The 27,988-nt window shown below is 40.2% G+C and overlaps 1 protein-coding gene across 1 annotated transcript; it reads right to left on the bottom strand.

Moving 5' to 3' along the window:
* Positions 1 to 80: 80 nt before the first annotated feature.
* LOC121509103 (E3 ubiquitin-protein ligase pellino homolog 1-like) lies at positions 81 to 27,988 on the bottom strand. Its single transcript, XM_041786335.1, has 7 exons — positions 27,814 to 27,988; positions 18,351 to 18,513; positions 10,330 to 10,459; positions 9,689 to 9,790; positions 5,687 to 5,884; positions 5,411 to 5,599; positions 81 to 2,974 (listed from the first exon to the last, which is right to left on the bottom strand). The coding sequence occupies exons 2-7, from the start codon at positions 18,431 to 18,433 to the stop codon at positions 2,396 to 2,398; spliced, it is 1,281 nt and encodes a 426-aa protein (XP_041642269.1). The 5' UTR covers positions 18,434 to 18,513; positions 27,814 to 27,988; the 3' UTR covers positions 81 to 2,395.

The following is a 27,988-nucleotide window of genomic DNA, read 5'->3' as shown; positions in this document are numbered from 1 at the left end:
CTTTAGGCCTTAGGGTGGCGCTGCAGGGAAGTCAGAAGAAAACAAAAGACACAGACTTAAAGTTTCAGAAGGAAGATTTTTATGCTGTTACATTACAAAGTTTGTATGAAAATCATAAAATACAGTTATTCTGTTTTCAAAGAGGCAACAGTCTTAGAGGAAGGTCACTTTGTTCCAGATCATCAAATACAAAAAAAAAATCAAATACAAACATTTTAATAATTACTTTCATCCATCCTACAATGTAAAATTCAAACATGACTAAAGTCAAAGTCATGTTTGATTTCAAACGGATTCCTTTCTTTAGATCTGGGTGATATTTTAACCATTTTAGAGGGTCTAAATTAGTAAAGCATCCTGCATTCACCTCTGAAAATAAAAGTCTCATCTAATTTCATTCATTAACATGATACTAGGACCTGATTTGCTGATTAGTAGGGATGCAGGACCCCAATCACAGTATCGTATCCAAAGAACTCACACTCAAACACTTCGGAACTGCACTCTGTATCATTTTACACCATTTACTATGCAAGAAAGTTATGGAGCTATTATTGTTGCAAAAGTATTTGCAAATTCATATAAAGATCTGTGCACAAATCCACAAATGCTGGTTCCCTCAAAGCATCCAGGACAAAACAAAGACTGTGTTCAGTTTATCACCACGCATGCAAAATGAACTAAGTTCACAATTGCAAATTGCTCTACGTATTTGCATATTTGTGCACGCATTTGTGGATCTTTGTACAAATTTGCAAATCTTTACACAGATTTGCAGATATGCAGACCCGTCTGTGGATTTGCGCATGCATCTGCAAATCTACCTACACGCAGATTTGTGCACAGATCTTTGCATGCATTTGTAAATACTTTTGCCACAATAGTAACTCCATATAAAGTAGGCAAACCTGGAGTCATGTCTGCAGTTTGGGGATATTTAAACGTAAACGTGCAGACTTTTCATGAGCAGTGCATAGTTTACAGTAAAAAGATAAAGGATATCTGATAAAAATATAACAGAAATGTGAAATAATATCCAGAATTGTAAAGGTATTATGAAGTATTCATATTTGCACTCGGTCAGGTGAGTATCTACATCTCAGTACTTTTACCTTTGTCTGAAAAAATGTGGCATCGGTGCATCCCTACTGACTAAACAGTGTGTCAGTGATGCTTGTAAACACACGCTCCTAATAACAACCCAGGAAACTGCTCAGTGCTTTGGAAAAGCATTACATGATGTTATCAGAGACGTCAATAGGAAAGTCTGATTAGCAATATGCAATAATCTTAATATCAATCAAAATAACGTGAATATTATCTTAGCTATGATCAATTAGCCCTCCTCCCAACAGCATGGGTCACTACAGAACATATTAGCTGCAGAAGGATAAACCAGGCTTCAGATGTTGCTGTTCTTCAGATGTAAAGCCCGCTCTGATCTGCTGGACGCTGCGAGTTTTCCAGGACCTGCTGAGCTGAAACGGCGTGCTTCACAGATGCAAGATGATGCATCTAAGAAGCAGGAAGGCCAGTATACAGCACAACACTGTAAGTGCTGAAAATACTGGATCACACAAGAACGATCCTCTGTCTCATTCATTAAAAAGTTGATTTTTATTTTCCAATGTGAATGCAGTCCGCTTCTGAGCTGAATGTCTGAAGTTTTAAAATTGGTCCAGTAGATTTATCTGCAGGCTTTAGGTGATGATCCCCACATCTCATCAAATCATGACGAAAAAGCTCCTAAATACGGACTAAGTCATTTTTTTCATTTATGCACCCGAAAGACAGGAGATGCTGGTCCAAGGCTGCTCAACTAGTTTGTTTTTCAAGCAACTAAAAGTCACACAACTGTTGAGTTTGATCTGAAAAGAAGATATAAACAGAAAAATAAATGCAACCTGATCTTATAGCTATTACAGCCAATCTTACAGCTCTTGGCTGATGCAATAACAGAACTTTTTAAGCCATTAAGGCACTTTTTTTTTTTTTTTTTTTTTTTTTTTGCATGGATGAGGCCCCGGGTTTAAGATACTGGAATTCCCCCTTCTATGGCTCGTTAAGGCACAACAAGGTATTAATGTGTAGTTGGACAACTTGCATAAAGCTGTTAAATTCTGCACTGAATTACAAAAATATCACTAAAGAGGGAAGAGAATAAATAAGAAAGGATTCAAACCTTGTAAGAGTAATTCTGGAGGAACTCTGATCACTACAGAAGAGGACAGCATCATCTGAATCATCTCTGATATTTAAAAACTGCAGGAACCAACCCATAAGAGAATTTATACAGCTCAAAATTAAGTTAAATATAAATTAAGTTATAAAATCCCCTAGCCTATAGTTTGTCCGCTCTTCTCCTATCGACTTCCTGAGATTTAAAGGAATAGTTTTAGTCCAGCGGGCTTTGGAAGATGAGTCTGATGAAGCCCGATTCTCCGCTCAGCAGCTGGATGCAGAATGGGCAGGCGGCCTGAAACGTGTGCGTGCCATGCGGCAGGGGGATCTGACTCCAGTACGCCGCCGTCTTCTCCGAGCAGACGTGACCACAGGGGATGAAGGCGTGTGTGGGGGGCTCCGCGTCTACGTAGAAGCCTGCCTCGCAGCCCAGCCACAGCGGTACGTAGGGGCCCCTCGTCCGGCACATGGGGCACTCTCTCTCCGGGCTCTCCGCGTCCACCTCGGGGTTCCGGCGGCTTCCCCAGCCGTGGTATCCATGCACGTGTCCGCAGCGCAGATAAGCCCATGGCTGCTTCTCGTCCAGGACATCTTTGCGGCGGAGGCTGGGGAAGGCAAGCGTGTTGAAGCCGACGGGACACTGAGGTCGACCGGCGTTCAGCTCCTGCCGCAGTGCCTCCAGGTGTTTGACAGTGGGAGTGTGGGACAGGCCTTCAGCCGTCCTCCACAGCAAGGTGGCGCCGCAAAGGTCAATGAGGGAGCCATCCACCAGCTCATTAGACTCACAGTCCACCTGAAGATGAGACAAACATCAAAGTAGAGGTCATAAAGGGTACCAGCACATGGTGCTGTGCTTTATTCTAACTCTTAATGCTATTGAAGAAAGGCATCCTATGCAGCACTACTGCAGGGCTTCAGCCCAGACTTTATTCAATGAAGAAGGGTTTTTCTGCCCCTCACAGATGATGAGCCGCTAACTCTGGAGCAGCAGGCCTCATCGTCTGCATCCACTGTAGGGAAGAAAATCCAGGACATGTTGGAAACCTGCAATAGCATTTAAAATGACACCACTTAATGCAATCCAGTCAGAAAGTAACAGTTGTCTAGCTCTGCAGCCCCTGCTCTCAAAGCTCTGCTAACAAGACAAGACTGCCTTTTAAGAATGCAAAATTACAATGACAGGAAATTAAAGTTCAATGGAAAAAAGACAGAACTTTCTGTTTTAGAGAATAAAAATAAAGCTAATCTGCACAGTTTTTAGTTGCATGATGACATTTCTGTTAGGTGCTAGTAGTCATCAGTAACCAGGTAGCTGGTTAGCTCGGTGCATGCATTAAAAATGTTAACATAAGGATTCTGTGAATTACCGATGAAGTCAATACTTCACAGGGAAATTTATTTCTGGAACCTGAGCTGCTGAAAAAGTGGATAGGGGTTGTTGAGCTCTATAACCAAAGAATGGTGTACAGTCATGGACAAAAGTATTGGCACCCCTGGAATGTTTCCAGAAAATACACTATTTCTCCCAGAAATTGTTGCAATTACAATTTTTTTTGGTACACACATGCTTATTTCCTTTCTCTGCATTGGAACAACACAAAAAAGCAGAAGAAAACGCCAAAATTGACATAATTTTACACAAAACTCAAAAATTGGGCCGGACAAAATTGTTGGCACCCTTAACTTAATATCTGGTTGCACACCCTTGGGAAAAAATAACTGAAACCAATCACTTTCTATCACCATCAACAAGCTTCTTACACCTCTCAGCTGGAATTTTGGACCACTCTTCTTTTGCAAACTGCTCCAGGTCTCTCAGATTTGAAGGGTGCTTCTTCAACAGCAATTTTAAGATCTCTCCACAGGTGTTCAGTGGGATTTAGATCAGGACTCATTGCTGGCCACTTCAGAACTCTCCAGCTTTGTCTCCAACCATTTCTTGGTGCTTTTTTAGGTTTGTTTGGGGTCATTGTCCTGCTGGAACACCCATGACCTCTGACCCAGACCCAGCTTTCTGACATTAGGCCCTACATTGCAGCCCAAAATCTTTTGATAGTCTCCAGATTTCATGATTCCTTGTACAGTCAAGGCACCCAGTGCCAGAGGCAGCAAAACAACCCCAAAACATCCTTGAACCTCCACCATGTTTGACTGTAGGTACTGTGTTCTTTTCTTTGTAGGCCTCATTCTGTTTTCTGTAAACAGTAGAATGACGTGATTTTCCAAAAAGCTCTACCTTAGTCTCATCTGTCCACAAAATGTTCTCCCAGAAGGATTGAGGCTTACTCAGGTACATTTTTGCAAACTCCAGTCTGGCTTTTTTATGCCTCTTTGTAAGCAGTGGGGTTCTCCTCGGTCTCCAGCCATAGCGCTTCATCTCATTCAGATGACCACATATGGCCCCAGCTGACACTTTTGCACCCTGAGTCTGCAGGACAGCCTGAATTTGTGTGGAAGTTGACTGAGGATGTTTATCCACCATTCCAACTATCCTGCGTTGCATTCTTTTGTCAGTTTTTCTCTTTCGTCCACATCCAGGGAGATTAGCCACAGCTCCATGGGTTATAAACTTTTTGATTATATTACACACAGTGGACAAAGGAATTTCTAGATCTCTGGAGATGGTCTTGTAACCTTGAGATTGTTTTTTGCTTCGTAAGTCTTTAGACAATTCTGGGCTCCTCTTTCTCTTCTCCATGCTTGGTGTGACACACACAGGCACACAACACAAAGGTTGAGTCAACTTTTAGACATTCTAACTGGCTTCAGGTGTGATTTCTAGATTGCCAGCACCTGTTACTGCCACAGGTGAGCTTAAATGAGCATCACATGCTTGAAATAAAATGATTTACCCGCAGTTTCACAAGGGTGCCAACAATTTTGTCCGGCCCATTTTTTGAGTTTTGTGAAAAATTATGTCAATCTTGTTTTTTTTCGTCTGCTTTTTGTGTTGTTCCAATGCACATAAAGGAAATAAACATGTGCATACAAAAAACATTTGTAATTACAACAATTTCTGGGAGAAATGGTGTATTTTCTGGAAAAATTCCAGGGGTGCCAATACTTTCGTCCATGACTGTATCTGTGTCTGTTAGACTTCACTGATGCCACCTTAGATGGAGGTAAGATACAGAAATAAAGAACTCCTCATCTCCCCTTTGTCCCACGCTTTATTTCTTAATATCTAATAATACTACATTTCCCTGTGTATGCAGCAGAGGTCACCTACCATCTTGCCCCTCTGCTGAGATGATCGTGTTTCTCTAAGCATAAAGACGTTGCCACAGACGGAGATTTCCCTCCACAGACCAGGTTTGGAGTCCTGGTTAAAGCCATGGCGTGGATGCATCACCAGAACACCGTTGGTGGTCAGTCCATCCATCTGACCATCCTGCATCCTCCACTTAGCAGCTTTCTCCTGCAGAAACATCAAATATCTAAGGTTAATACACCCAGGACTCACTGTATAGATGATTTATAACATTAAAGATTTGGTGTACTTCACCCCAAGGAAGATGTTCTTGGAGGAGTCGAAGCCGGCGGCGTAGATCCGTGCAGAGTACGGAGGGTTTCTTTGGCAGATGATGCGGCAGGCAAAGCGGGAGATGGTGCTCTGGACGGCCTGACCATCCGCTTGATTCTGACCACCGGGGAGCGTGTCTGTCACCACGAAGTCAATGGGAGTCTCTGTAGAACGGCCGATCTGCAACAGCAAAGGTTTATTTAAAAGACTGTTGGGTTCATATCTTCACCAGGGTATGTACAGAAAATCTCACTTTAAACTTAACACTTTTTAAGACCTTCTACAAGACCCTCCCAATATATTTTGAGTGCTATTGCTTCTCAGTTTCTAAACACACTGTGACACGGTTATGTGCATGCTTTGAGCAGACTGTAAGATAAAAATGAGAAAACATGGTCAAGAAAATGCAGATAGTATTTGTTACAGTAGTATGCCAATATAGCTTACTTTAAGATGCTAGTAGTGTTAATGTTAACAAACCCAATGCTGGTTTCACACGAGGCAAAAGCTTCACTGTATTTGCAAAATCCTTAACACGTTAACACCTCCTCCTCCTCCTACCACTTAATCAGGAATAAAAGGGAACTGGAGAGGTTCTTGAAACTAGTTTAAGTCAAAACCAGCAGTCTTTGGTAAAGGGTGTGAACAATACAGCAAAAATATCAAAAGGCTTTGTTTATTTGTCTTTCCACTTCTTAGAAAATTTGCATGTACCTCTCATTTACATGCACACATTGCTCAATCACATAGTTAACTTGCTAGTTAGAGGCACAGAGGAGCTTTAGGGATGCTGTGATGGCTCAACAGACCAGAACATTAACAAGTGTGTAGACAGATGTCTGATCTAGTGGAGCTCTTTAAAATTTAACTTGTGATGAAACTGAAAATCAAAACAAAAGCAATGCGAGGCTTGAAAACAGCTGCAGAATTTAAGACCTTCTGTATGATATTAAGGGCTGTTAAAAGCTTCAATTTCTGCTAAATTGATTTTAGACTTAATTCTTTTTAAGACTCTGCAGACACCTGAAAGAGTTATGGCAGTGCAAAACAAAAATATACAGTGTCTGGGAATTTTCTACAAGTTTTTTGTGCACAGTGTTTATTCTCATTTCTGCTTCTTATTCCTCAATTCTGGGGTTTTCCGGGCTGCACAGACTACCGCCAGGCTTTTGTGGGTGCGGAAATTCAATCTATTGTGCAACAGGCAAACAAACAAAATCAAAGCTGCTTTTTTTGGCTGAGGAGTAGAGAAATAACGGTCCATTTCTGAGAGATACTATTCAACTAAAGTTGTGAAATACTAAAGACGAAAATAAAAATCATGTGAATGTAAAACACTGAATCTATGAAAAAAGGATTAAAGAGCAGGAAACTCTTTATGAAATCGGGCAATCTTCTCCTAATCAAAAACAACTACAGGTGCATCTCAAAACATTAGAAAAATCATTTTAAAAAGTTTATTTTGTTGCTGTTATTTGGATCAAAAAGAGAAACTTCCATAAATTCTAGATTCAGCTCACAAAACATCAGAATATCACAAACATCAGTCAAAAATGGATTTTTAATACAGAAATGTTGACCTCCCGGGAACTTGCTCATCTATCTCTCAGTGCTTGGTCTGAGCTCCTTTTTCATGAATTCCTGCATCTCTGCTCATGCCGTGGATGCGATCGGTCCGTGGTCCTGCTGGGGGGTAGTGAAGTCCAGGTTCTCTGATAGCAGCCTTCAGCTAGTCTGGATTGTTGATTCTCACATCTTCTAGAGATCTTCTATGGGGGTCAGGTCAGACCAGTTGGCTGGCCAGTCAAACACAGGTATACCATGGTCAGTAAACCAGTTTCTGGTAGTTCTGGCTTCTCTCTGGGACAGTGGAAAGGACATCAGTATCTTCATAAAGCTTCTCAGCAGATGGCAGCATGAAGGGCTCTAAAATCTTCTGGTAGACGGCTGACAGAGTTGACTCTGGACTACAAAGACCCCAAACCAGTGATACTCAACAAGTGGCTCTGAAGCCACATGTGGCTCTTTTGTCAGGATTTGTGGCTCCATTATGTCTTAATTTAAAACATTATTCACCCAGAAAACCTTAAAAAAGGTAAACTCAGATATTATTCATCGATGAGTTTGTTTCCTACACTTAAACGGTCGGCTTTATATGTCAACCTTAATTTTTTGTCATATTTCCATTGCCCTTTTTTCATTTTTTTTTTTGCACTTTTTTGCCACTTTAAATCCCTTTTTACAGCTACAAGCATATTTTTGCCACTTTCATCCTGTTTTTGCCCTTTGTCATCAGTTTTGACCTCTTTCATCCCACCTTTTGCTGTTTGCATTTGTTTGTTTGTTTTTTTTACTTGATGTCCTTTTTGCCACTTTAAGCTGCCTTTTGCCAGTGAATGCCACTTTTTTATTCACATGGTTGCTATTCCTTGGTGCTTTTTGCCCATTTTAGTGACTTTTTACTCATTTTTTGCCATGGTATTGCTGCTTTTTGACCATTTTTGCCACCCACAACTCATTTTTTGTCATTTCTCAACCGTTTTCTGCTCTCTATTGCACCTTTTCACCCATTTTTGCTACTGTTAACTTAATTTTATTACCACTTAAACCCATATTTGCCACTTTTAACCACTTAGATAGTGGCTCTTGCAAATTTTTCAACAATTTGGGTCTTTGGTTGGGCAGGGTTGAGTAACACTTACCCAAACCATCACTGACCGTGGACACTGGACTTCAAGCATCTGGATTCTGGGCCTCTGTGCAGCAGTCAAGTTCTTTTTCTGGTGAGAAGCTTCTGACCTCCTCTGTGTTTCAGGACTGGCTCAACACGAAGAACAGCACACCTGTAGTCCGCTCCTGGACCCGTCTGTGTGGTGGCTCTTAATCCTCTGACTCCAGTCTCAGTCCAGTCCTCGTGAAGCCCCCCTAAGGTCTTGAATCTGCTTTGTTTGACAATCCTCTGAAGGCTGAGCTCATCCCTGTTGCTTGTGCTCCGTTTAACTTCCAACCTTCCATGAATCTGGTTTTTATAGAGCCTCTGAGAACAGCCTGCCCTCTCAGCAGTGACCTTCTGTGGCTTTTCAATTTCCATTTGCTTTACTGGCATGAACAAATCAGTTACTGCCAAAGCAGTGTACACATTTTTTTTAATTCATTAAATATTTACATATAATATAAATTTGCATATTAAATAATTCCACAAATGGTCAATGTATGAAGAAAATAAATTGATTAGTAGTAGGGGTGCACTAATCGATCGGCCAAAATCGGTATCGGCGCCGATTTCCTTAATTTTAGGAGATCGGCGATCAGCCGATCCTTGTAAACAAGATCGGTGGGTAAGATCCGTTTCATATGCTTCTACCTACTAAAATGTGAAAAATGAAAGACTAAAGGAACTGATATAATTTAGTAGTTTGGACAGCAATGCTTTAAACTTTTCATTTGTATTTGAGAGGACTACCTCATGTGCAGTTAAAACAACAAGTTTGTATTGTTTCACGGGTATTGTTCAATGTTATTCAATAAAATAAGATTGGAACATTGAAGGTGTATGATGTCAGTTATAAAAAAATCAGTATCGCCCAAAATCGGAATCAGCAGGCTTTTTAAAGATCGGTGATCGGTGACCGGCCAGAAAATTGCAATCGGTGCACCCCTAATTATTAGATAAAACAAATAGAAATAATAATAAAATAAATAAATAAATAAAAAATAAATAAAATTCAGTGTGTTTGTTAGGAAGAGACTGATTGGCTCATCATAAAGATTGAAACTAAAAGAGTCTTGGAATATTTCTTTTTGTAAGAGGTGAATCTTGAAAATACAAAAAAAAACCTTTTTGAAGTAAATCACAGGAAAGAAACTTTTCCATGATATTCTAATGTTTGAGATGCACCTGTATAAGTGGATTTAAAGGCAGGGATAGTCCACACATAAAATAGAAGAACCATGAAAGGGTTAAATGATCAGGAAGCGACAGACCTGGAACATGTCCGTGTTGCAGTCATGCGTGTACTCCACCACCACTGTCTGAGCCCGGGACAGAGTGTAGGAGATGCTGTGCTGTTCTTTGTTGCTTATCGCCTTTAAAAACACAACAGATGTTCTGTTAGCACGTGTTTAAGGTGGAACTACACTAATGTCATCACCTACAGTATTACACACATAACATGTTCTCTGAATAGTACAGAGATAATCTAAACACAAGGTAAACAAGTCCTACAAAGTCCCCTGAACATGTCTAAGTGATAAAGCAGCTAAGTAAATAATCAACATTTATAGCAGGAGCTGATAGGTCATAAAAGTTTGTTTTGCTAAACAGAAGAACTACTTTTAAGGAACTGGAAGCCGTGTCCACAGATGCTCTTCTCTATTTAAAACCAGAGCAATTCACAGTATCAGTTATCTCTGCATCTATGCACGCTCAGACAGATCAGTTTCAATCACCCCTGTGCTCGCCAACACCACTTCTTCCTTAATAACCAATAAAACACAAAGGCCAAAGCTTGTTCATATGCTATCAGATTATGTTTCCCACTAAGTATATTAAAGTTTCACTGCTGTTACATGTTTTATAGGTGTGATTTACAGGGGAATCTTTCACCTGCATGTGAAGCTCTCACCTTTGCAGCCTGCGGCGTACAGGAGGGGTGGACGGTGCTTGGTTTCACCCCGTTGGCTTTGTTTCTGCGACACAGAGCGAAGCGACTTTTCCTCCTCCCTTTGTCACCGTTGGGCAGAGAGCCATTACACCTGAGCATAAAAAGGACACAGAAGATAGACAATGCCTTACAATCTTAACAGAGCTATACCTGCAAACTCTGCACCAACATCCACCCTGGCTCAGGGATGAACTGGTGAGGTTTTGGATGGATCTTGGAGGTGTAAGCAGTGTCAATCAAATTGACCAAAACTATGACTAAAATGTTTTTTTATCCTCAAATAGAAAGAGATATTGAGGATAAAAACTAACTAACTAAAAGTTAGTTAAGATTTTTGTCGACGAGACTGAAATGTGCCTGGCTATTAGACCTTCAAAGTCACTTCTCTGCGGTGCATTTAAGGTTTGCTATGTGAGCATTGTCATCAGCGTATTTTAAAATATTTAGAGCAGTGATACTCAACATGTGGCTCTTTTGTGATGATTTGTGGCTCTTTTATGTCTTACTTTTAAATATTATTCCTGCAGAAAACCTTAAATAAAGGGAAACTTTGACCTCAGAAATTATCCATTGCAAGTCACACTAATCAGTTTGTTTCCCACCGTTATACAGTGGCTTGAACTGTCAACTTTTAAATTTGTCTGTATATGTCCATTGCCCTTATTTGCATTTTTTTGCCATTTTTAATCCATTTTTACTGCTTTAAGCCCACTTTTGTCATTTCTTTTTGCCCAGTTTTGGACTCCTTTATCCTGCGTTTTACTATTTGCATTTTTTCCCCATTTTTGCCACTTTTCACTCATTTAACCTGCCTTTTGCTATTAAATGCCACTTTTTTCCCAAATGCAAGCTATTCTTTGCTGCCTTTTTAGTCACTTTCTATTCATTTTGTCATGTTTTTACCACTTTTTGACTGTTTTTGCCATGTGTAACCCATTTTTTGTCATTTCTCACCCATATTTTGCCACTTTCTGCCCTTTTGGCCCCTTTTGTCTCCCCCATTTTTGTCACTTTTCACCCAGTATTTGGAATTTTATGCCAATTTTGCCCCTTTTCGCCCTTTTTTGCTCCTTTTTGACCATTTTTCACCCTTTAACTTATTTTACTTGCACCTTTAACTCATTTTTTGCCACTGTTCACCAATTAGATTGTGGTTCTTGTAAAGGCACTTTTTAACAGTTTGGCCCTTCTGTTGAGCAGGGCTGAGTAACGCTGAATTAAAGTATTGGTAATGCATTATGAAGAAAGTTTTACAGATATATTAATCAGGGCTGTACAGTGTGACATATACATCGTATGTGCTACGAGAAAATCACTCTGTGCTAAGAGCTTATTTCATCTCGTAACACCAGCGTGATGCTTTGACAGATTGGGAGAGAGAGGTATATGTATGTTTGTGTATTGGAATGCACACGTGCCAGGCACATATGTCTTTAAACATAACTTTAATTTGCCCCTTAGAGGCCTTAGAATCCACTTTGACTCAAGTTTTGAGACTCCTTCCCACACTTTTGTTCTGTATTTGTGGTAAATTATAAATTTATGAGCTGAATGTCACTCCCTCGTATGCATAGCCCTCTGAGTCTGGAACGCGAGCAGCCACTGCTGGCACGATGGCGAGGCTATCACCTGCTGCAAGTGATAGACAGGGCCGGCTCAAGGTAAACGTTACACTGGTAGTTGTTACATGTAAGGAGAGTGATGCCTCAAAGAGCAGATTTTTTTCCTTGTGCTACTCCACTGCTGCAGCGTTTACAACCGCATTCTTGATCTGCGCAGCCTGAGCGGACAACGGGAAGATGTTTAAAGCCACTTTTTTTTCGGCTACTGTCAACCCCATCAGAGACTAAAATCAAGTATCATGTTTCGGTACCTAAACGCATCCTTGTGACTGTGAGAAAGTGGACGAATGGCAATTCTCTATGCCAGTGGCTCTCAGATGGTGTGGCAAGGAGGCAAGTCAAGGTGTGCCTTAGAGATCTGGCTGGGCCCTGGGAAAAACCCAGAGAATGGACCACCCCAGCTGTGATTTATTGATGATATCAGTGTATGTGTGTTGGATCAGTAGAATTGATGCTAGCATCCTGGCTAACAGTTACTCCAATAAGCAAGCTATTATTGAATTGAAATTAGTGTTGAAATAATAATTATTCATGCTACTTTCAACCAAATTAACCAATGTTTCTACCCATTTTGCCACTTATTTTGTCAACTTAAACCATTTTCGCTGCTTTTTTGCAATTTTGCAACTTTTTAAAACAATTTCTGACCCATTTTTTGCTACTTGTTTGTAGCAAAAAAAAAACTTTGCTATTATCTGGACATTTTTGCCCATTTTTTCATCACTTTTTACCTTGTTTTAGCAACTTAAACCCTTTTTTGCCACTTTTCTGCCACTTGTAACCTATTTAGTCACCTTTTTGACACTTTAAACCCATTTTTGCCACCTTCTTGCTAATTTTCACTCACTTTGCCTTTGTTTGGCCACTCTTTGCCTAATTTTGCCCATTTTCTAATCACTTTTAAACCATTTTAACCACATTTTTACAACATTTAACCCTTTTGGCAACCTGTAACCCATTTTTGTCACCTTTTTGACACTTTCAAAATGTTTTGCAAATATTAACCAATTCTTTGGCGCATTATGCCGATTGTTAACCATTTTTGACTTTGTCTTGTCACTTTTTACCCAATTTTGCCATGTTTTATCATCACTTGAACCAATTTTTGCCACCTTTCAGGCACCTTTTGCCCACTTTTGCCACCCCAGTTGTCTGGGCCCCAGAAACCTCTCCCCTTTATCCCCCTTATGGGCCACCTTGACTGTTACATTATTTCAAAGGTCTATAAAGGTTCGGTCATGCTTCTGCGTGGACGGCTGCTCGATTAATGAGCGTGGAGCGGGCTCTGAGAAGGTTGACATGCTTTGTTTAAAAAAACTGCACCAGGAAGATGAGCAGCACATGTAGTTTATGGTAGAAGTAGTAGTTTGCTTACTTTGATTAGTAGTTGTAATGCTTTAATTTTTCAGTTTATTATCTTTATATATTCATTGAGACTCCATCCTCTACTGTTGATTTGTTTTCAAGCTTATTCTCCTTCCATGGACCCCAACACACATTTTTCCAAAAGGGAGAAGGAGAGGTATAGTGGGTAGGAGGGCTGGCTTTTCATTTAACATATTCAGTATAAAAGAAGACACTGGTTAAGTTTTCCATGTTGGAGTAATTTGTAAAAACATGTATGATGTTACATTACAAACAGTGTTTGGTGTTGTTTGATATATATTTGATCATGTTTTGATATTGAGAAATAAATGTCTAAAATTCTGAAGTTTTGAGGGTTTTTCTAATTAACTAAGTAACATTTATTATCACATTTAGGGTTAGGGTTACACACAAGTTAAAGTACCGAAAATGGGTACTGCTGCACACCGGTACCGATTTGCAGGTACCAGGCATCAGTACCACACAGTGAAAATGTGAAAGGTATCCAAACTCTGCAAACTCTGATCTGGACAGACAGCTGAAGGGTGCATGCAGCAAAAACTAGTCAGACCGCTGTCCATCGTTGCTTCTGTCATATTCTAGCATTGTCTCTCACAGCAGCGTGGACTTCCAATTTGTCTGTTGTCTTAATTTGACAAACATCGGCAACTGTCATTGGGTTCACTAGGAATCAGCTGACACTGATGTTCCACCGCTGCACTGGTGCATCACTATTTTTAAGCTAATATCTACAGATACTGATATCACACCAATAATATCATGCATCCCTACCACAAACCTGCACTTGACTCACAGAGCTATGCAACTGTCAGGCATTAGTTTTAGTCGTTTTAACTGGATTTACTTCAAATTTTTATCCAACAAAAATTAAAGTAGTTTAAACTGGGGCCTAACTTTCAGACAAAAATGAATATAATCTGATAATTTTCTGTTACTTGCATAAGCTATTGAGCTATTAAATTCACACAAACATCTTATTTGATGGACTCTTTGTGTGCTAAATCAGGACTCAGATACGGCCCATTGTTGTGGAGCAGCGTAGATCTCAGTGAAGTCTCTCGAAACTCGACCACAACAGAGAGACCAGCTGACTTCCTGACTGAGGGTCTTTCACTGTGGACACAGAGAGAGTCTGTGGTCCAGACCTTTTGTCTGCTTTGTGTTTTTGTTTTCAGAGCTGGAATGAAGTCTGGGACTCTGGACCGTCTCCGTTTATCTTTACTGGAGCAGAATGCGGGATCTGGGTATTTACATATCGTTCACCAGCCGTAATTTCTGACTGTAGTTTAAAATTAACATGGGCTTTCAAGGCTTGAGTTGTATTATTTTCCCAGTATTGTGAGCATGTCTTTCACCATTAGCTGTAATTCTTGGATCACTGGTTCCCAACCTGGGGTCCGGGACCCCCCCAGGTTGGGAACCAAAGATCTTAGGGGTGGCGTGAGGCTCTGTCTGCTCTGACGTTGCCAAAATTAGATGTGCAAATATTGACTAAAACCATGATAAAGCAGTTATTAAGTAGTTTATGCAAAGGTCTTTTGATAAGTAACACATGCTTAGGCCTTTTTTAAGGTTTTATCAGTCAAACAATTAAAATCTATGCTGATTTTTGGCTGCAGTGTGTCCCTTTTTCCTCTCTCTTGGGTCCTAGGGGGGCTCCGCTTTTCTTAGGTACGGGGGGGGGGGCAAGGGAAAATGGTTGGGAAACACTGTCTAAGATGATATCTGGTCCCAGAAAGTAGCTGTCCTGCAGGAAAAACCAGGCTAGAAGTTTCAACCCTGCACTTAGCTCCTGCTAGACTCAACATGTTTCTACCAATGTAAACCAAGCATTTTCCCTAAGCATTTACTTTTACAGCCTTAGTTAAAGAGAAAAGCCTTATTTAGAGACAGAAATGCCGGTGTGAGTCCAGATTGAATGGTAGGATGCTGTGGTGTAAATGTGGTTTAAAGTTTGTCCAGCTGACGCCTCTAATGACAACCTAAACTGAAGGTTTAATTATGAACCATGATTTATTTACAGAGCATTGTTCCAGTCCTGACCTGCAGTAAATCTGAATGAAACCATCTGAATTAAAACTCTGGATGTAAAACATTTTAAATAAAAGCCCGTTTATGGCTGGAGGTTATCTGCAGACGCAGGCCGGGGTCAAACAAACACTGAAGTTCAGTTAAATGTGGATCCATTCTTTCCCTGGATAATGCAAACTTCCTGCATTTCAGATAAAGTGGCTGTGACCTCTTTTCTTAAACAAACTCAGACTGACCCCGCTCCACTGTGGCTCTGCTGAGCAACGCTCCACATAACGGCTGTTTTCATAAACGCCACGGCTCTTTAAAATTAAACCTTATGAGCAGAGTGATTGTTGGTTTCGGGGCCTCTCAGTCTGCTGAACTCCACATGTGGACAGTCTGATAAAAAAGCAAACTAAAGGTCAGAAACCACAGACTCTCTTTGTGACTGCAGTGAAAGGTCTCAGCGTGCTTTAGTCCTATTTATTCACACGTTAAACTTTACTGAGTTTTAATGCTCTTGAAGAATAATGAATAACTTCAACATTACACTACATTTCCCATGATTGCCTAAGCTGTGCTCAACTTTGCTCTACTCAAGAGCCAAACTGATAAAAATAACTTTGTAAAAGCCACAATCTGAACACAAATGTACTGAATATGCAGCCTGGAGTTTGTGTTGAGACATGAGCTGCACCCAGACACGAAAGAGGAAGAGCTTGATTTCATAACAACAGGTTTTCCTCTTTTCTTCCCAAGATCAAAATACAAACTGTGCATGAAAGATTCTGCTTATAAAGTGTTAAAAAAAAATCCAAAGAGGTGGAGCTACACTCCTACAGTAATGTGCTGAACGTGTCCGTGAAAACGCCAAGAAATTCCGACAAACGTGAAGAAAAAATCCGCTAAATCTCTCACTAATCAAATCTCTGTTAAAGCTTGTTAAGCTCAGCACACATTTAAATCTTCACCACTCTGAAAATGTGAGCGAGCCGACACATGTTTACAGATAATCACTGATTTAACGGTTCTGTTTTTAAAGTGTGGTGCAGAACGAGACAGTCCACACTGACCCTGGCTGTGCTTTATACTGGGCTGACTTCTATTCCAGTCTAAAGTGCTGAGGAACAACGAAAGTCCTGCAAGTGTGTGCAGATGCCACGGGCACACTCTGACAACACCGAACAGAACTGAATGTTCATCCCTTTAATTGTGTATTACAAACGGCCACTTCAGCTCCACTTCCTAGAACGTGCTAGAATGCACAACGATACAAAACACACCAGCAGGGTCTGCTGCCACTTTTTAACTACTCTCCCCCTCGTCAGGTCTTAGGGATGATCAAATAACCAGTGGCTTTGTGCGGCTTTAAACGGAGGAATAGGGGGTCTTAAAATAAAGCACACTATACGGGGCAACATATAGGGGGGTTTCACAAAACAGTTGGGGTTCGCTCCTCTTGAACGTAGCACCCCAGAAGATCCCTATCGCAGCAGCAGCTTAAGCACGCTCCACCAAGTCACCTGTAGAGCTCTCCTGCTCTAACTGCACCAGCAGAGGTTTACCTTTGAGGAAGAGATATCCAGCTCATGTTGATAATGTGCCCAGATGTCCAAAATTAGATGACTGGTCGCAAGATTTAGACCTCGAATCAGAGTCTAAACACTTGTAGAAGCGATAGCAGATCAACTTTCAGGCTGCATGAGTGACGTAAGTCTGAGACTGGTAGCACAAGGAGCCGACAGGAGAGGGAAAAGGCATATATTAAAAGATTGATCTTTGGATTCTATGGATCGATATTGTAATTTAAAAAAAATAATCAATCTGAATCGGAGAATTGATTTTTTTGAGCCCAGTCCTACTGTTAAGACACAGTGTAAAACATCTCACACCACAGGAAAATCTGTCAAGAAATATCTCTAAAACCATCAGATTATCCGGCCTCTGCTGGTCCAAAACCAGCCCTATTTTCTAGTACAGGAGTTCTCAACCTTTTCAGCCCGGGACCCCCAGAATAAAGGTGCCAGAGACCTGGGACCCCCACTGTACCTGAAGATGGCTGAACACAGCCATGCATATTCAAGAACAGTCATGTTTAGACAAGGTCGTCCATAAAGGAGGATAAAGTGGGGGGTTTCTGGGACCCAGCCAAACTGGGGGCCCATGGAGGTCAGTAAAACCATGGCCTATTTAAAATTAAGCTGTGAAAACCATAAATTATGTTTGACCTGAAAAATAACCACTCTTATCAAAGAAACAAATCTCTTTATTTATTCATTAAGCCTTCCTTAAATGAAAAAAACATTTGTTCAAAACAATTTCAATGGGTTAAAAATTGCTAAAATTGGTTAACAATGGCTAAAAATGGTGAAAAGGGCAGTGAAATTGGATTTTTAAAGAAAATAAATGGGTTATAAGTTACAAAAATAACCAAAAATGGGTCAAAGTGGCAAAAGTGGGCACAAAAAGTGGTAAAAGGGAATTAAAAAGTGGGTGAAATGGCTATAAAGTGCAAAAAATTGTGGAAATTAGGTGGAATTGGATGAAAAATTTATATAAACGGGCAAAAATGGGTTTACTGTGGTTAAAATGGGCAAAAGGAAGTGGTTGATAGAAGCAATAATGGGTCAAGACAGGCAACATTAGGCAGAAAGTGGCAAAAATTGGTTTAGAAGTGGCAAAAACAGGCAGAAAGGAGTGATGGAAAGGGTTTAAAACAGACAAAAATGGGTTTTAAGTGGCAAAAATGTGTTAAAATTGGTGTTAAAAAGTGATGAAAAGGGGTTAACATTTGGTAAAATTGGTGTAAAGTGGCAACAGTGTTATCTAAAAAATATTCTCACTTTCTTTAAGATATCAGATGACCCCCCCTCAGTGTCTCACGACCCCCAAGGGGTCCTGACCCCAAGGTTGAGAACCACTGTTCTAGTAGTCGGTCCCCAGCTTTAGCGACCATCTTACCCCAGCACAATGAGCTCTCCATATTTGACCGCTCCTTTGGTGGACGGTGGAGAGGAGATGTTTTCCTGTCCGACTGAGAACATCTGAGCAGCCTCAGACTGGGGGAGAGGGGTGAGGAGTTTCCCACTTAGAGCGTCTCCATCGGGACAGGTAAAGTCATCACCTGCAGACACAATCAGAGGATGGATATTTTCCATTAAAAAAGATGAGATGAAATAAATATGCTAAAAGAAAAATCTTTGCAAAGGCTCAAACATGAACATTCATGGCAGCATTATTCCCCGTCTGTCTTTGTGAGCTGCGGTGTTGGACAATGTGTGTATTCAGTCCAGCACACTGAGCGGGTTGTGAGGTGTAAAATGGGGGCTGACTCACTGGGGCTGATGTTTTAATCCTTTGTACCATGAAGAAGACAAGCTGAGCATTCATACAGAAAAAAACCCCGAAGCCAAACAGTAAAAACAACAGCACAGTTTAGGTTGGCGTTTGAGTTTATAGAACTGTCCCATCACAATGAACATATCAGACTCCATCAGGAAGAGAAAACATGTGAAATGCTCTGTTCTGATTGGTCTGTTACAATAAGCATGCTCATCTGCAAACCCTAGATAGTAAAGATTGAAATGAAGAGCTGACAGTCGCTCTGAAGCAGGAGGTTACTACAGAGAGAGTGTAGTTATGAAGAAAGATGGTTTCTCCGTTGTGCTGATGAAAATCTTGATTTTGATGAATTAATCATGAGAGAATTATTGCAATTACAAAAATGTATGCTAATTATTTACACTCACGCCACACAATCATCCACTGCAGCTTTGTAAATCTTATGTGAAAAGCAAAACAATCTGAGACTGATGAGTGGGGAATCTGCACTCAGAGTCTCCTCCTCCTGTGCCCGTCAGTCTCTACCAAGATACATACATGTTCAGTTGTTTCTCCCTGACTTAGGTTAGCCAAGTTTTGATCCGTCGGCATGAATTTCTGCTGGAGTTTCACTTCTCCCATTGTCCCTGAACACATCTCTCACAGCAGAGAGTCACCCCTCCCATCCAGAAAACTCCTCCGCACATGGGCGTTTTGTATCAGCGGCAAAAGAAGCAAGGGAGAGGAAGGTAAGCCGAGCAGCGTGGCGAGTCAGCGATGAGTTAGCTGTGTTGTGATACGGACAACGAGAAACAGCGCTGTTTCTGTCATCCAGCAGTCTTTCAACTTTGAAAAGGAAGAGGTCAAACTCATGGTATTCATTAAAATACGCCACAAGATGACTCTGGGATAACGGTGGCAGTGACACAACACGTAAAAGACATGAGCCCAGTGTTGTTGAAAAGCCAGGATTTAAAAAATCTCAGACACTCAATCCAGAATACAAGATTTGCCTTGACATGAGCATTTTGCTGAAAACTCCCCGCCAGAGTCGTACATTTCAGAGAGAAGACGGTCCAGCAGCGGACAAACGTGATCCACTTCTCCACAACCACGGAGGCTTATCTCAGCCTAACAGCCCAAAACACCAACAACGCAGAGTCAAAATGTTCCTGCCTCCGAACAAGCTTTTTCCTCCATGATCACACAGGAGAGCTTTCTAGAATAAGGCCTAAATACGCTCTCACGTTGGGAACTTGTCAGAAACCGCCCCAGCGTTCATCAGCACAAAAAATGGACTAATATAATCACCGCTGTGAGCCTGAATGGTGGACTAGACTGCAGGGTTCTGGCCTGAATGGTGGACTAGACTGCAGGGTTCTGGCCTGAATGGTGGACTAGACTGCAGCGTTCTGGCCTGAATGGTGGACTAGACTGCAGGGTTCTGGCCTGAATGGTGGACTAGACTGCAGCGTTCTGGCCTGAATGGTGGACTAGACTGCAGGGTTCTGGCCTGAATGGTGGACTAGACTGCAGGGTTTTGTCCTGCATGGTGGACTAGACTGCAGGGTTCTGGCCTGAATGGTGGACTAGACTGCAGGGTTTTGTCCTGCATGGTGGACTAGACTGCAGGGTTCTGGCCTGAATGGTGGACTAGACTGCAGGGTTCTGGCCTGAATGGTGGACTAGACTGCAGGGTTCTGGCCTGAATGGTGGACTAGACTGCAGGGTTTTGTCCTGCATGGTGGACTAGACTGCAGGGTTCTGGCCTGAATGGTGGACTAGACTGCAGGGTTCTGGCCTGAATGGTGGACTAGACTGCAGGGTTCTGGCCAGTGGACTAGACTGCAGGATTGGTGAGTTCTGTGTAGGTTTTCTTCACCCTTGAGGAGGAAAATAATCATTTTATAATCAGCAGTAGTAAACATAACACAGAAAACATTTCAGGACTTTCCATACACTAAAATATTGAGTATTTCCTGATTTATGTAATTTTGATTTATTAGTAAAAGACTGAATGAAGTTCTTTTCAAAATAAAACTGCTAAATTTGACTCTATGTTGATTTCTACCCTTTCTGCATAAAACTTTTTAAAAAATCCAATAGAACAGTCTATTTTTATCACCAAACTAGAGTCATTTGGAGCCGAATTAAATACAGCTGCTGAGAGGACATTTCAAAATATTGGGATATATATCGTGTATCGGGAAATAGCAAAAATATATCGGGATATCAATTTTAGGCCATATCAGCCCGCTCCACATCTGCATCATGATGCATCATGGAAATGAGCATTTTCAACGCCATCACTGGTCCGCCAATGTTAGGGATGCATATAGTATATAATCACCTCAACCCACCAGATCAAGGTGATATTGTTAAATATTGACTCTGTTCTCACACTGAAGCTCAAAACCTCCCCTGACCCGTTTCTTAAGGTAGCCCCACAGCCCTGTATGAGATGTTTATCTGCTGGGTTCAGTGGGTCATGGATATTTTGAAGCCCCGCCCCCTCTGTTTGGCCTACAGCTGATGTCAGAGGCCTGCAGGGGGACAGAGACTCTTTGACCGCCTGTAACAGGACACCCCATAGAAAGGACCGCGTCTGAAGTGACTTCACTGCTCAGGAATAAACACCTCTTTGTGCGCCGTTTTCCTCTCGTGATGGAGACGAAGCATTTAGTCTGACAAGGAGGTGAATCACACGTCGCTGATTTTATCCCTACATGTGACTCACATCTCACGGCGTCTGATGAACCGGGATAAACAAAGCTGTGAAGTCAACACAATCCAGTTTAGACTGATAAACCCACCATTCCACAAGTTTTCATGTTATTTCAATAATACAACAGCTAAAGTTATGGGTCCAAAGTGTACCTGGAGAGTTCTTTATCAAACGTGGCGTGCTCTTCAGATAAGCCGGATATATTTCCCTTTACTGGCAGCAAACGGCGTCATCCTGCTAAACTTCCTCCAGGATTCAGCAGCTTTACCAGGCCCTAACAAAGACAAACACCCTGACTACACTTGCCCTGTGTGTTTTTTAACATCAGTCCTCAGGAGGAAACCCCCCTCACACACCCACACATACAAATAACCCAGTCACCATGGCAACAGACGGAGATAAAAGCTGTGGCATCAAAGTGTGACAAACATGTCCGACTCCATAACAGGCAGAGGAGGGCGTGGGTGTTAGAGAGGTCAGGGCAACAATACGGTCAGTGTGCAAACATGAGCTAACGAGTCAATTAACAGCAGATTAGGCCCAGATTAGTCTCATTACTGAACCACGTAAACAAAGTTAAACGGATTATTTCAGACAATAACCATCAAAATTAGGACGCACGTTACCAGATTAACAAAGCTGGGTTACTGATCAATACTTGAAGTGAAGCAGAAAGACATCAGCACAGCTGGAGCGTCTGTCAGACAGTCAATATCAATACAACAGTCAATATCAGTTTAAAGTTAGACCTTTAAAAAAAGGCTGAAGAGACTTTTCTGTGAAAGAGTCAATCCAGTTTCTAAAAGCCCATTATCTGATGTCTTAATGATGAAGAAGACCCAACAGTTTAAGATCATTCTTACAGGATTCTTCAGTGAAAAAACTATGAAAAATCTATGAGCATTTTTGAATTACACTGTCAGCACTTTAAACCAATTTTGCCTAGTTTTAACCCATTTTTCATCACTGTTCCCAACAATTTTGCCAATTTTAACACATTTTTGCAACTTAAAACCCATTTTTTCTTTGTTTTAAACCCTTTCCACCCCTTTTTTTCTGCCGTTTTTGCCACTTTTAAACCAAATCACTCTCTGCCTATTGTTGGCTCTGTTAACACATTATTGCCACTATTAACCCCTTTTACCACTTTTTACCCCACACTTTATAATTTGCTATGCCCATTTTTGCTAGTTTCTGACTATTTCTGCCTCAGTTAACCTTTTTTGCCAGTTTATATCAATTTTCATCCCATTTCACCAAATTTCCACCTGTTTTTGCCACTGTAACGCCATTTCAGCCACTTTAGAAACTTCTTATATCGCTTAATATGCCCATTTTTGCCATGTTTTGGCTATTTTTTGGCACTTTTATCTATTTTTTGGCATTTCTTACCCATTTCTGCTACTTGTAAAATTGAATTTCACCACATTCCCCAGCATTTCTTGCCATCATTAACCCATTTTAGCTATTTCTAATGTATTTTTAATTCTGTTTTTAACAAAAGGATTTACATTTTTAAGAGGGCTACTTACTACACAAATGAATTAAAATGTGTTTCTTTGATAAGAGTGGTTATTATTCAGGTAAAATTTAAAATACCACAGCTTCACTTTACGATGGACCATGATTTTTGCTGGCCCCCAGTTGGCCGGGCGCTGGGGGTCCCTGGTCACCGACACCTTTATTTTGGGGGTCGCGAACTGAAAAGGTTGAGAACCCCTGTACTAGATCTTAGCAAGCCCACTAAAATCTGTTTATTCTTCTTACTGGCAGGTTTTGATTATTGTCCTAAGACACTGCAACTGATTGCAAACCAAAAATACCTGGTTGGTACACTAGAATGAAGTAAGGATGCACAGATATTCATGATGGCAGATATTAGCTTAAAAGGTTAAGTATCAGTATCAGCAAATCTGAGTATTTCTAGGGATGCACAACATTGGATTTGTGCCATTATCCAACACACCGATGTTTACAAGCTCATTTTAGCTGATACTGATTAGGGGGTGCACGATTGCAATTTTCTGGCCAATCACCAATCACCGATCTTTAAAAAGCCTGACCTGCCGATTCCGATTTTGGCTGATACCGATTTTTTTTTATAACTGACAGCACACACTTTCAATGTTCCAATCTTATTTTACTGAACATTGAGCAATACCCGGGAAACAATACAAACTTGTTGTTTTAACTGCACATGAGGTAGTCCTCTCAAATATAAATGAAAAGTTTAGAGCACTGCTGTCCAAACTACTAAATCATATCAGTTCCTTTAGTCTTTCATTTTTCATATTTTAGTAGGTAGAGGTAGATAAGATCGGTGGATAAGATCGTTTCATATGTAAGTATCGGGCGATCCCCAAAATTAAGGAAATCGGTACAGATCGGTCGGTGCACCCCTAATACTGATATCTAAATGCATTTCAGACCTACAGCTTCAGTTCTTTAAACACACAATTTCAAGTTTGAGAATTAACAAATTTCAGCAAGAGGATCTGGCTGCAGACCTCTATGGTGGGCCGATTCAGGCCCATCTGGAGCAGACTTCTTCAAGGGGGCGACCCTGACCGTGGGGCGGGAGGTGACGGGCAGCACCCAGTAGGGCTGAGCAATTAATCGCACATTAGATTAAATCGCAATATGGCCTGCAGTTTTCAAGTCGCAGAACTCGCAATATTTCTTTAACTTGAAATTTGTGTGAAAATACTGCTTTAAAACTGTTTTTTGCAGCAATGTTGTTAAGCATTAGATATACAGTCATTCTTTAAGAATAGTCTACAAAAATCCTACTTTTTCCATTTTTGTACATTTTACTGATTAAATATGAGAATGACATAAAAAAAATTATCACTCCCTTCAATACAATAGTTAATATCCAACATGCAATAGGAGTCAAAATCATCACAATTAGATATTTTTTCAAAATTGTTTAGTCTTAATTTAATCTAATATTGTGTAGGTTGTAATATAGAATGATTGCTTGCTTGTATTTGTAATAAAATACATACAATTAGGAACTTAAGAAATACTTGCATATAAAATCACAATCACAAAATTGGGCAAAAAAAAACTGCAAATAGATTTTTTTTTCCAAAATCGTTCAGCTCTAGTACTGGATGGCGTGTATGTTCCACTCACTGTCAGAGGTCATGGTAAGGGGTTATTTTTCACAACAACAGCAGAAATTTCTGAATTAAAAAATGTACTGAGGGGGATAAATTTAAATACCTCACAAGCTAAGGAAACCCCAAAAGTTTAGGGTTAGGGTAAAAAAAAATATCAAACCACAAACTAGCCCCATTGCAGAGGTCTGCAACAGATGAATCTCAACGTCAGTCTTTAAAACAGACTTTCAAGTGTCAGGAAAGATGATGAATAAAGAAAGAGTTCAGCTGATGTGGGTCTGTTAGTCCAGCCTGAGAGTCCACTGACTCATTTGTTCATACGACCAACATTTACAGTAGATACAGGCAGACTTTTACGACCAAATCATCGGTTGTAAATACCAATAAGTATCAGAAACTAAAGATGTTCTGATACCAAGGTGTATTCTGGACTGACTGTGCAGACTAGCAGATAATTTTAGACCTACAGTTTGTCTGACTCAGAACATGGCTCAACAAATAGAATCATAATGTACAGACGCTAAAGTTGTTTTTCTGCTGATTATTGAGTTTTACTTCTATTATTGAGTTTTACTGCAATTAATGATTGTTTTTTAGGTCGACTAATCTATCAATTAATTTTCTGATTAGTCGATTAATCACAGTTATTTGGCATACTGTTTTGGATCCCCATTTCACGTAAATAGTAGCAATTTAAATAGTAGCAGTTCACCTGCCTTGCAGGTTACAATAACTAAAGGATGGCTTTCTTTAAAGTGACTGGTATGTCCATAAAAGTAAATAAAGCAAATAGCCCATCCAAAGTACAAAAGTACAAATAAAGCTTAATGTAACCAAATCAAACTTCCAGCCCAAGTGACTGAACAACAGATTAGAATTTCTTTAAACTGCAGTGCAGGAACGTGAGCACGCCAACTGGTTCTGGTGTGAGGCTGGCTCTCTTCTTTAAGTAGTGAACTGCAAGTACAGATGAGTTTTTACCAGCCAGTATTTGATTTTACCAATATAGAAACAATAATACGATGCGTCAACACTTGAATTTCCATGTCTACTAGTTTTTATAGTCAACATAAATAATTATGGCAACAAGTGCTTTCCAGCAGCGAAGAAGAATTGATTTTCGATTTACAGCGCTAACATTTAGCATGGCTAAACGAAGCAAAATATGAAGTTAAACCAACAAGTACCTGATGAGTGCATAAGCTCGTGTACTCGCCAATACCAGTACCTGCATTCTAAGCAGTATCAGACACATGTTGTTGTTGACAACAACAGATACTTCAAGGAGAAGTTATTATCATTTTAAAGCCTAAACAGCCCATTGTGCAGCTTCTGCCTGAAGAAATCTACTGGAGCAAATCTAGACTGCTTCCTATTCCTTATTTAGACCCAAAACTTTAAAACTAGGGCTTAGATTTAGAGGATTTTATTATACCACAAGCTAGTTTACACCTCAATATTATCATTTAGATAAATCAAGAAAATATAGTTACTTGCATTCCTATAAAAAAATTAAGATCATAAGTGGCCAGGCTGTTGATTACCATCACAATTAAATTGAAAATATTTAGTCTTTTTATGAAAGTTTGGCTGTGATATGTGGCCTAAACTTAAATATGATGCTTTTTTTCCTTCTATGTTTTACTTCATAAAACATAACTGTTTGCTTTCAGATGTTAATGTGTAAGAGTTGGATTATTATACCAGAAAGAAATGTCTTCATCCATGTTTTAGTCAGTAGTATGAGATTAATCCAGACTCTGTAAACTTTCTGAATGTTTTATGGGTCAGCATTTGCGTGTTGAGACAGGCTGGCTGACGTGTCTTCAGGCTTTTAATATGAGCGGACAGTTGGACAAAAAAGGGCCAACTTTCAAGTTTGAAGCTGGGGAACAAAAGCAGCGTCTGTGGGGACAGATGCTCCCGTAGGACGGCGCATGTTAATCAGTTAGTGTGGCCCAAACAAAAGAGACCAGCTGGGACACACCAAGTGGGACGGACACGCCTGACACCCACGGCAGCTCCGCTTATGACGGCATGAACATACATTTTAACATACTATGGTAATTACTATCTTAATGTGAGGGTTTCATGAATACAAAGCAAAGAAAGAATAGCTAAGTTTTAGATTTAACTACCACAAATTTCAACTGATGACAGAATCCTTAGAGAGATGTTACTTGACTTTTTAGGACAATGTACTTCATATTAGAGAGGCTGAAATAACTCGAAATACAATCAGAATTTATACAAACATGGACTATTACATTGTTTTTACTTGAACAATACCTGAAAAAACTTGAGCAACAGCCCCAAAGTCTGAAGAGTGATATGTGAATGGATGAAGAAATGTAAGGAAAACTGTTATTTTATGATTTTATCACCAGAGAATCTAAAAATAAGACACATATTTAACAATGAACTGACTTTTACCTCATGTTTTTATAAAACCTAGGGATAAATCCTGATCAAATTGTACTATTTATTGTTATTATCATGATGTACATATAATATAAACATGAAAAAGTATAAATACCAAAGTAAGACAGAAAGACAGCAAAGATTAGAATCTAAATTCCGTTTAATATACGCCCATTTAAGGATATGAGGGAATATTACACATAGATTTTCCTTGCCCTTGTAGAAGGCAATAAACAAGAAACTTAAAGCATTATGATTTTAAACAGATTATAACGTATTAACCGGGTTTAACAATTGTATATAAGCTCTGGGGCTAATTTAAATTCATTTAAATTGAAATATTGTCATTATGGGACAATCTGAGAGAGAAAAATGGACGTTAATTAGTATTTATAATTTTTTTTTTTTTTTTTTTTTTTTTTTCTGTACATATGAATTATTTTAAACAGCAGGCTAGGGTGCTTAGTTTTTAAGAGAACCCTTTCAAGTAAATAATTTCCAGTGACGAAGAAGCTAGCTTGTTTTTCCATGTATAAATTTATGGCGGTGTTCAGGATGAACGAGTGACCGTGCTAAGTGGTGACTTTCAGCGGAACGCCTCTGTGGTTCTTGCAGTTACGAAAGATGAAGACGGGCCGTGTCCAAGCGAGTATCTTATTAATCTTTCCGCCATAATTTCAAAGTAAAACTAACATTTATATAATAAGTAAACACTTAAGCATAGAGGTGACTGTAGATGCTCTTAACGTTGAATGTCTGGCGCGAGAGTCACCATTTAACACGGTGACTCTTTACACCGATACACAGCAGGAAAAATTTCAATAAAACTTACCGCTTGGTTGACGGGTTAAATCATTCTCTTCTCCTTGGTGTATCTGCGCCGGTTACGTTCAGTTTTAATGGCTTTCCAGCTTCAGGTTTGTTCTCTAGTTGGAAATATGTCGTCCGTGGTACAGCTAAAGACAAAAAAAGTTCACAGCAACTCTCTGCAGCTTGTCATCTTTTCT

The sequence above is a fragment of the Cheilinus undulatus genome, linkage group 4 (genome assembly GCF_018320785.1).
Source record: "Cheilinus undulatus linkage group 4, ASM1832078v1, whole genome shotgun sequence".
Lineage (NCBI taxonomy): Eukaryota > Metazoa > Chordata > Actinopteri > Labriformes > Labridae > Cheilinus > Cheilinus undulatus.
The sequence above is the reverse complement of the archived record's forward strand: the minus strand, read 5'-3'. Positions and strand labels throughout refer to the sequence as shown.